The sequence below is a fragment of the Ailuropoda melanoleuca genome, unplaced genomic scaffold (genome assembly GCF_002007445.2).
Source record: "Ailuropoda melanoleuca isolate Jingjing unplaced genomic scaffold, ASM200744v2 unplaced-scaffold2831, whole genome shotgun sequence".
NCBI lineage: Eukaryota > Metazoa > Chordata > Mammalia > Carnivora > Ursidae > Ailuropoda > Ailuropoda melanoleuca.
The window spans coordinates 1-11,546 of record NW_023198626.1 but is presented as its reverse complement, the minus strand read 5'-3'; the positions used below and the strand labels follow the sequence as shown (position 1 = coordinate 11,546).

General features: G+C 32.3%; 1 protein-coding gene across 1 annotated transcript; it reads right to left on the bottom strand.

Moving 5' to 3' along the window:
* Window positions 1–10,143: 10,143 nt before the first annotated feature.
* On the bottom strand, window positions 10,144–11,074 carry LOC100483147 (olfactory receptor 14A16). The gene is given in 2 exon segments (XM_034650605.1): window positions 10,144–10,245; window positions 10,247–11,074. Coding segments are annotated over 2 exon segments (930 nt in total).
* Between the last annotated feature and the right edge of the window lie 472 nt (window positions 11,075–11,546).

Sequence of the window (11,546 nt, the reverse complement as noted above, 5' to 3'; positions counted from 1 at the left end):
TGGGAAACACTAAGAACAAAAAAAAAGGCCTTATTGGACAATTACAAATGTTTGAGGAAAAACCAAGAACCAGGGCTGAGCTGAATAATTAGGCTTACCTCCTACCTTAGACCAATTCATAAATATTGAAAGAGGTGGGTCTTTAATCTAATGATCAGAGCCAACANCACCTTCAACTTCTGGGAAACACTAAGAACAAAAAAAAAGGCCTTATTGGACAATTACAAATGTTTGAGGAAAAACCAAGAACCAGGGCTGAGCTGAATAATTAGGCTTACCTCCTACCTTAGACCAATTCATAAATATTGAAAGAGGTGGGTCTTTAATCTAATGATCAGAGCCAACACTGTGAGTCAAGGCAATGGGGAAAAATGTGTTTTTCTAAAAAAAGTATAAAACCCCTGAAACAGACATTAATGAAACAGAGATAAGTGATTTATCTATAAACAGTTCAAAATAATTGTCATAGAGATGCCAAAAAGGCTAGGAGAACAATGCAAAACAAAGTAAGAATTTCAACAGAGATTTAAAAAAAAAATACAAAATACCAAACAAAGAAGTACTAAACAGAGCTGAAAAATACAACTGAACTGAAAAATTCAATAGAAGAGTTCAACAGGATGCTAGTGAAGCAGAAAGAAATATTATTAAACTCAAAGATAGCATAGAAGAACTCATCAATGAGAGGAGCACAAAGAAAAAAAAAGGAAAAAATGTGATATCATAATTTAAGGCCNAAAAAAAAGGAAAAAAAATGTGATATCATGATTTAAGGCCTTACACCTACACCACCAAGTGGAGTGATAGTCACATTAGGGATCTCAGAAGGAGAAGATATATAAGAAAGGATCAGAAAATTTATTTGGAGAAATAATGGCTGAAAAGTTCCCTGAGCTGTGAAAAAACAGACATCCAGGTCCAGGAAGCACAAAGAATTCCAAAAAAGACAAATCTAAAGATACTCACAATGACACATATTATAATCAAATTGTCAAAAGGTAAATATAAGGAAGTAATCTTAAAATCAGCAAGAAAAACAACAGCAACAAACAAACAAACCAACAAACAAAAAACTTGTTATATACAAAGAAAACTCCAAAAGTTTATAGCAGACTTTTCAGCAAAAAATTTGCAGACCAGTCAGAAGGGAGTGATGTGATCTTATCAACATGTTGGAAAAAACAAACAAAACTACAAACCGAAAGTACACTACCTGGAAAAGTTTCCCTTCAAAATTGAGGGAGAAATAAAGAAGTTTCTAGACAATGAAACCTGTAGGAACTCATCACCNTAGGATCTCATCACCACTAGAACAGCCTTATGAGAAATATTAAAGAACATTTTCCATGCCAAAAAAAATGGGCACTAATTAGTAACAGAAAAACACATAAAAGTATAAATTTCACTGGGTAAAAAATATATAGTTAAATTTAAAATATTCTAATGTTATAATGGTTGTAGGTATGTCAAATATAAATCCAGTTTGAAGTTTAAATGACAGAAGTATTAAAATAACTAAAATTATGTTTTTTCTAATAGATAAAGACAATAAAAACATTCATATCATAACAAAAAATAAGAGTGAATTTAAAAAATGCAAATTATGACAAAAAATAAAATATGGGGAAGAGAATAAAAGTGCAGTGCTTTAGTATCCATTCAAAGTTATGTTGTTATTAGTTTAAAATGGACTGCGTAAGGGTGGCTCAGTTGGTCCAGCATCTGCCTTCAGCTCAGGTCATGATTCTGGGGTCCCGGGATTGAACCTCTCATCAACTTAATGTATATTAATGTGTACATATATATATTCATGGTGACCACAAAACAAAGAGCTACATTAAAACAGAAAAGATAAAGAGAGAATTGAAGCACACAGTGACAGAAAATTATCAGATCACAAAGGAAAGAATCAAGAGAAGACACCTACAAAGGGATTACAAAACAGCCAGAAAATAATTAGGAAAATGGCAATACTAATTTCCTATGTATTCATAATCATTGGCTTTTTTTAATTTTTTTTATTTTATTTTATTATATTATGTTAATCACCATACAGTACATCCCCAGATTCCGATGTAAAGTTTGATGCTTCATTAGTTGCGTATAACACCCAGTGCACCATGCAATACGTGCCCTCCTTACTACCCATCACCAGTCTATCCCATTCCCCCACCCCCTCCCCTCTGAAGTCTTCAGTTTGTTTCTCATAGTCCATAGTCTCTCATGTTTCATTCCCCCTTCTGATTACCCCCCTTTTCTTTATCCCTTTCTTCCCCTACCGATCATCCTAGTTCTTATGTTCCATAGATGAGAGAAATCATATGATAATTGTCTTTCTCTGCTTGACTTATTTCACTTAGCATTATCTCCTCCAGTGCCGTCCATGTTGCAGCAAATGTTGAGAATTCGTTCTTTCTGATAGCTGAGTAATATTCCATTGTATATATGGACCACAGCTTCTTAATCCAGTCATCTGTTGAAGGGCATCTCGGCTCCTTCCATGATTTGGCTATTGTGGACAATGCAGCTAAATCATTGGCTTTTAAATGGAATAAATTATCCAATCAAAAGATAGAAAGTAGTTGTATTTTTAGAAATGACCCATCTATATTATGCCTATGAGAGATTTACATTTGCTTTCAGAACACACACACACCGAAAATAAAGGGATAATAAAATATATATTCAATGCAAATGGGAGCCAAAGGAAGCACACTAAAAACTTACCAACTAAATATGAAGAAATAGAAAATCTGAATGGTCCAATTAATACTTAGATTAAATCAATAATCAGAAACTTCCAAAAAAAAAAAAAATCCAAGATCAGAGGGCTTCCCTGGTGAATTTAATAGAATACTTAGAAAGAATTAATACCAATCTTTCTCAAACAGTTCCTAAACAAACAAATAAACAAATAGAAAAAGAGGGAACACTTTGATTTAACAAGACCAGCATCAACCTGATACCAAAAGCAAAGACTGTTCAAAAAAATAAAAATATAAACAAATATCCCTGATAAATGTCAATCAAATATTAACAAATACTTCAGCAGTGCATTAAAAGGATCATACACATGATCAAGTGGTATGTATTCCAAGGATACGAGGATGAGTCAGTATCCACACATCAATCGNGATTCAGTATCCACACATCAATCAATGTAATACACCACATTAATACAATGAACAATAAAATCATATGATTATCTCAACAGATGCAGAAAAATTTGACAAAAGTCAACATCCATTTGTGATAAAAAACCAATGAATTTGGTATAGAAGGAATATTCCTGTAAATAATAAAGGTCATATTTTATAAGGGTTCAGCTTACATCATATTCACCAGTCTCACCACTTTTATTCAACATGAATAAACTGGCAGTTTTGCACAAGGAATTTGCAAGAAAAGATAAAAGTATCTAAGTGAGGAAGGAAGTAGACTTACACTATTTGAAATAACATGATATTAGTATAGAAAACTCTAAAGATTCTACTAAATACTGGTAATTAAATTTAGTTAAATTACAAGGTACAATAAATATATGAAAATTTGTTGTGTATCTATACCCAAATGATGAACTGAGAGAGAAATTAATAAAACAATTTCATAATTGAATCAAAAAGAATAAGATACATAGGAATAAATTTAAGCAAGGACTGCNGAATCAAAAAGAATAAGATACATAGGAATAAATTTAAACAAGGAACTGAGAAACCTGTATACTGACAACTATGACATTGATACAAGAAGTTGAATCAAACATAAATAAAAGTTATTCTATGTTCATGAATTGAAAGTATTATTATTGGTAAAATGTCCATAGTCAAAGCAATTTATACACTCAATACAATTACTGTCAAAATTTCAATGTCATTGGGGCACCTGGGCAGCTCAGTCAGCTGGGCATCTGCCTTCAGCTGGGGTCATGATCCCAGGTCTTGGCATCAAGTCCCATGTTGGGATCCCTGCTTGGCAGGGAGCCTGTTTCTCCCTTTCCCCATACCCTGCTTGTGCTCTCTCACACGCTCTCTCTCTCTCCCTCAGATAAATAAATAAAATTTTAAAAATTTTGAAATGTCATCTTGCACAGAAATAAAACAATCATTAATTTTTAATGAAACCACAAAAGACCCTGAATATCCAAAAAGATCTTGAGAGAGGATAAAGCTAAAGGCATCATATTTTTAAATTTAAAACTATACTACAAATTCTAGTTATCAAAACAGTATAGATTCAGCATAAAAAGACAATACATTAACAGAACAAAATAAATAGTCCAGAAACATACCTACACTTAAAGTACACAATGAGGAAATATAATCTTTTTAATAAATGGCTTTGGAAAAATAGGACAACCACATGCAAAAATTACCTAGCACTCTTGTCTTTCAATAGCCACAAAAATTAACTTGAAATGGATCAAAGACTTAACAGAAGACCTGAAACCACAAAACTCCTAAAAGAAAACTTAAGGAGTAAAATACTTGACACTGATCTTGGTAATATTTTTTTTGGAAATATACAACAAACATAAATATGTTGGACTACATAAAACTAAAAAGATTTTGCATGGCAAGGAAACAATCAACAAAATGAAAGAATGTCCTACAAAATGGTAGAAATAGTTGCACATCATAAATCTGAGAAAAAGTTGTTATATATTTTGGATTTATAAAGAAATTATACAACTGCAAAGCAAAAAAAAAAAAAACAATCCAATTGCAAATGGATAGTATAATTGAATAGACCTATTTCCAATGAAGATGTACAAATGTCCAACAAGGACATGAGAAGATGCTCAACATTAATAATTAGAGAAATGCAAATCAAATCACAATAAAATATCACTTCACATTTTTTACAATTTCTACCACCAAAAAGATAGGGAATAAGAAGAGTTAGTATGAATATGAGGGGGAAGGGAACATTTGGACATTGTTAGTGTAAATTTAAATTGGTGCAGTGACTATGAAAAATAATATGATGTTTCTCAAAAAATTAATAGAACTACCACTCATATGTGGAATAATCCAGGAGTTCCACTTATGAGTGAATAACTAAAGGAAAGAAAATCACCATCTCAAAAGCAGTATGTGTTCTCNGTATGTGTTCTGCCCCACTAATTGTGGCATTATTTACAAGTCAAACCATGGAAACAACTCAGTGCCCTTCAAGAGCTAAATGGATAAAGGTAATGTGCATATAAATAAAAATAAATAAATAAATAGAAATAAGATAAGATATTATTCAGACATAAAAAAATGAAGGAAATTCTGACTTCTGTGCCTATGTGGGTAAAATTTGAGAGTGTTATGCTAAGTGAAGTGAAAGAAAGACACATTATATATGATACGACTTATATGTGGAATCCAAAAAAGCTACACTTATAGAAAATGGATTGGTGTTAGAGGACAGGAGTGTGGCATGACCAAAATAGGTGAAGGTTTTCAAGAGGTACAAACTTAGTTATAATATAAATATGTTTTGTTATGTGCCATGCAACATGGTGATTGTTGTTAAGAATACCGTATTGTATATTTAAAATTTACTAAGAGAATAGATCTTAAGATTTCTCAAAAATATTTGTAACTAAGTGAGTTGATGTATGTTAACTAAACATTGTAGTAATAATTTCCCAAAATGTACATATGTAAAATCATTATTTGATACAGCTAAAACCCATACATTGCTGTGTGTCAATTATAAGTCAATAAACCATGAAAAACTGAAGAACCAATTAAATTCAAATGGAAAGTGGTAGGAATATTTAAAAGGAACAATTAAATTTGACAAGCTGATAAATGAATTGAAAAATTCACTAGAGTGACTCAGCAGCTAAGTCTAAGAGGCAAATGAAGAATGATAAAACATGAAGACAGATCATTTTAAGTTATTAGACCTTGAAACATAAGAAAAAAATAATGAAAAGCCTATGAGGCATATAGTTTAGCATCTTGTGAACTAATATATGCATGTTTGAATCCCAGAAAGGAAAGAGAGAGAAAAAGTGGAAGATGTATTATTTTAAACTATAATGGTTGAAAAATTGTCAAAGATAGGATAAGACATAGGTATACAAACCTAGTAGGCTTCATAGTTATTAAACAATGCATTAAATCTCATATTTATTCTAGAATGCATATCCTAAAATTGTTAACTACATTTCTAGACAAAAGAATGATTTTGAATGATTTCTAAATGTTTGGACCGTGTATAGTATGAATTAGAAAAGAACTGAATAGAATTTCAAAAGACTGAGTAACAAATAACTTTATAAATCAACTGGTAGTTAATATTTAATAATTTAAAAAATAAATATAAAGAAGATGACTTGAATTCTTAAAATTAATGCACATTTTTACTTAAGATGCATCATATATATATATATACATATATATACATACACATATATATACATATTTGCAAACTGCAAGGGAAAATCTTTTCCTAAATAGAACACATCGTTGCTCAATCATTAGTTGACAATGGTATCTTTCCAAATTAAAAGAAAACATTTTTTTATTATGTTAAGTTAGCCACCATACTGTACATCATTAGTTTTTTATGTACTGTTCAATGATTCATTAGTTGCATATAACACAAAGGAAAACAATTTTTAAAGAGAATGATGTTTATTCTTCCAATCCCTGACCATGGAATGTTTTTCCATCTCTTTGTTTCTTCCTCAATTTCTTTCATAAGTGTTCTGTAGTTTCTAAAGTATAGATCCTTAACCTCTTTGGTTGGGTTTATTCCTAAGTATCTTATGGTTTTGGGTGCTAATGTAAATGGAATTGATTCCTTAAAAAATAGCCGAACTGTGGAAGGAGCCAAGATGTCCTTCAACAGATGNAAAGAAGATAAACAGATAAATGGATAAAGAAGATATGGTTTTTATATACAATGGAATATTACTCAGCCATTACAAAGAATGGATACTTACCATTTGCATCAACATGGAAGGAACTGGAGGGCATTATGTTTAGTGAAATAAGCAGAGAAAGACAAATACCATATGGTTTCACTCATATGTGGAATATATGAAATAGCAGAGGACCATAGGGGAAGGGAGGGAAAACTGAGAAGAAATCAGAGAGGAAGATAAATCATGAGAAACTCTGGACTCTGGGAAACAAGCTGAAGGTTACAGAAAGGAGGGAGGTGGGGGATGGGGTAACTGCGTGATGGGTATTAAGCAGGGCACATGATACAATCAGCACTGGGTGTTACACACAACTAATGAATTGTTGAATACTAAAATAATTAAGTAAATAAGTAAGTAAGAAAATAAAATAAAATAATAAAAAAGAGAATGATGATGAAAGAATCTGGACAGAAAATTTTCAATTAAATTATACAAACCATACAAAAGGAAAACATTTTTACATTTAATAATGACAGTAAGCCTCTGACTCTTGATTTTAGCTCAGGTCATGATCTCAGGGTCATGAGATCAAACCCCACTTCAGGCTCCTGCTGAGCATGGAGCCTGCTTAAGCTTCTCTCTCTCTTCTGCCCTTCTGCCCTCCGCTCTTCTCTGTCCTATATGCTCTATTTCTCGAAAGAAAGAAAGAAAGAAAGAAAGAAAGAAAGAAAGAAAGAGAAAAGAACACCAGAATTATTATGGCAGTGTTTGGTAAAAAAAATCTGAGCACATGTTAGCTAAATGTAATAATAATAGAGNGAAAGAAAGAAAGAAAGAAAGAGAGAAAGAAAGAAAGAAGAACGAAGAAAGAAAGAAAGAAAGAAAGAAAGAAAGAAAGAAAGAAAGAGAAAAAGAAAAGAACACCAGAATTATTATGGCAGTGTTTAGTAGAAAAATCTGAGCACATGTTAGCTAAATGTAATAATAATAGAGAAGTGATTTGTTAATCAGGTAATTAATCCAATGTTCAGTATTTATGTTACTATGTTTAGAAGAGCTAAAAGTCTTCTTTCAAAATGGTATAAAATATATTTAATTAAATTTATTACATGATTTGTCAGTATAGAGTTGTAGGTTCAGTGCTGTTAACATTTCCCCCTCAATATCAAGGTTATAAAAATGGCCAACATCTGTCCAAATAGAACTTTAAAATTTCAGAAATCCACTATCAAAGGAAACTTACTAAATATTAATTTGATGTTAACTAATTCAGAAAATCATACTAGTTCTAGATTTGTGCTGTATTGTCATTCATCTGTATTTAAGGGAACTAACCCCATTGTGTGTTAGGTTGACTAAATCTTTGGTTTGTGTTTACTTTAACTTAGAGTCGCCAAATTTTACTAACACAGACAAGAATGTGCACACACACGTGCACACATATGCATATGCACATGCAGCTCTGTTTCACTCAGCATTTACAAAACAATGGAAATATTTAGAAAAAGGGAGATGAAGCTGAACAGATATCTGGAAAAAAGGCATTCCAGCAAGAGGAGGCATCAAGGATGAGGTATACTTGCTACAGGAGCACTGAGAACACTAGATTTGAGTGCAGTAACAACAGAGAATACTGGGTTTTGCTTATCCTTGCTATGACTTGAGGGGACATTAGTGTCAATTCTACCTTTAGCTCTAAGTCTAGAATGCACTAAATGAAAGAAAGGAAGCCAGTACACACTGTCCAGGACTGTAAGAAAATTGGAATGACAGTTGATAGGGGTGTGACTCATATTGTTAGCATTGTAATTTGTAGAAGTGCTCAATTCTTAGACGTATTTTTTTAAAAAGAAAGAAAGTTATTTTTGAATTGTTTGATATGANGTGACTCATGTTGTTAGCATTGTAATTTGTAAGAAGTGCTCAATTCCTAGATGTATTTTTTAAAAAGAAAGTTATTTTTGAATTGTTTTCTATGGTTGAAAGAGAGAGTGAATGAGTTCAAAATTACACCAAGTAATGACCAGAAGAACTGGAAAAAATAGAGTGATCATAGCAGAAAATTTTGAGTTTAGTACCAAGAAAACCTTAAAATTTTTAATTAAATAATTGCAAAATGAATACATAGTGATACAAAACTATCAGATATATCCAAAATAAATATGAAAATTTAGTATTTTTGCTTAAATATTCTATCCCAAAATCTGGTTTAAAATGCTTAGAAAAATAATGCTTTTTAAGTCATTACAATAAAATGACACAGAGGTGAAAGGAAAAAAAGTATATAACTAAAAGAAAACATTATTATACTTGTGTAACAAGTTTAGGCATTTTCATCCCCTGAAGGGAGGTTGAATAGGCAAGTGCAACACTTGGACTCAGAGATTCAGTGACGTTTACTTCTATAGCAAGAATATCACACAAAAAAGGTATAAGTAATGTGTTTTTAGTAGTGAGGCAACCTGAGTGGAAAGTGGTAATCTGAGAGGTAGAATATGAAGTAGTCTAAGACAAATTTATAATTGAGTAGATACAAGAAAAAATAAATATTTTTGAAGAGAAGACTAAGAAAGGACAAAATATAAATAAATTTAAAAATCAAAAATAGAAGGAAGACAATAAATAACTGGAAAGAAAAAATGATTGAAAGAAGAAAGGACAAAAGAAAAGAAATTTAAGAAATGTGTATTCAAAATCATTTCAATGTTGTATGATTTTAAATTTATTTATAACAAAATGAAGCATTTCTATTGAGATTCTGTTTTAAACAAGGGATTTTATATGAAAGCTGTCATCCTCCTCCTCAGACATTCTTAATTTTTGAAAGACCAGTAGCCACAGCAATTTTACCTCTCCTTTGATGGCTCTCTTCTGAAACCCACCAAGAAATATTTAATTAGTGTGACCAAAAAGAATCTGTAATGTAAAATTTCAAGATTGACACAACCTCAGTTTTACTTTAAATATGAAGTGCATTTCCTGGAATAGTAAAATGTGCTATTTTGTGTGACTTCCCTGAAAATGTTGGGCAATCATAATGTGTTTATGAACACTACGGTAAATTTAAATCATTCAGAATATTCACCGTAGTAAAACTTTGTGATATAAATCAGAAAAGGGAGGAGAACAATTTATTTAAAATTTTTCTAAACACTAGTCCACTCTGTTAGACAAAAAATTACTGAATTTTATGGACTATAAAAGGGAATGAAGGCATCTCTTTTGAAATAATTATTATCAATAAAATAATTCATTTAATGATATTTTACATATTTAAATTAAAAAACTGTTCTAAACATTTCCCCAGCTATCAGTTTGCCCAAGGCCATTTGCATATCCCAGTTTCTCAGGCTGTAAATGAGAGGATTCATGTTGGGGGGGTAACACAGTGTAAAGCACTGATATCAACACTTTCAGTGAAGATGAAGATTTAAAATTTTTAGCTAAATATGTGATAATCCCAGAAAAGAGGAACAATGTCACCACAGTAAGGTGAGGCAGGCAGGTTGAAAGACTTTTCACTCTGCCCTTTGCAGATGGGATTCTTAGAACAGTAGAAAAAATGTAAACATAAGATATAACCAATAAAATAAAACATATAAATCCAAAACAACAACTAACAATGATAAACACATATTCCAGAATTTGTTCCCCAGAGCAAGCCAGTGTGAGCAGTGATGGCACATCACAAAAGAATTGGTGAACTATGTTGGAACCACAGAAATGGACAGAGAATGTACCTGCAACATGAATGGATCCATAGACACCCCCACTGAACCATGATGCTGTCACCATCTGCACAGAGGAACCTCTATTCATGATGACATGATAGTGCAAAGGACAGCAGATGGCAACATAGCGGTCATAGGACATCACCAGAAGTAGGGCAAACTCTGTGCCAGCAAAGAAAACAACAAGGAAAACCTGTGAGGCACATCCCACAAAGGAGATGGAATGGCTATTGGTCAGAAAGTTCATAACAGATTTGGGGACAGTGACAGAGATGTAACAGATATCAATCAAAGACAGATTTTCGAGGAAGAAGTACATGGGGGATTGGAGATGCTGGTCAATGGTGGTGAGGGTGATAATGAAGAGGTTTCCCATTAGTGCCACCAGGTAAACCAGGGAGAAGTAGGCAGCATAAAGTCTCTGTAGCATCTGATCATCAGGGAATCCCACGAGCAAGAATTTTGTTATGTTGCTCATGGTGGCTAATTTATCAGACTCACTGATTTGTTCCTGCAGACATAAAGATAACACTGTTAACTAGTCTATTCAGATATTATCATATTCATCTTTACTTAACCCTTAAGACATTTTGATTCTGAGTGAGGTGTGGTCCATCAGAATACTACTATAGAAATACATCACATACCCCCCACCACCCTATAACAGTATTTACAGAGGTCAATGAAATATGGTTGTCTTTGAGCACAATTTAAGGAGTCAGAAAATGCATAGAAATAGCTGCCTGATTTTTATTTCAGAACAACAACAATTTTCCATTTTCTTAAGAGTCTAACAGAGAGGCACAAAGTCTTTGGGCACAAATCTGCCCAGAAAGTAGATAACATACTTCAGAGGTGCAGGTGAAAATAACAAAAATTAAGTCATCTTCCACGATGACTGCTTCCATAGATCATTGATCAAACACTGCTCTTGACAAAAATAAATAAAT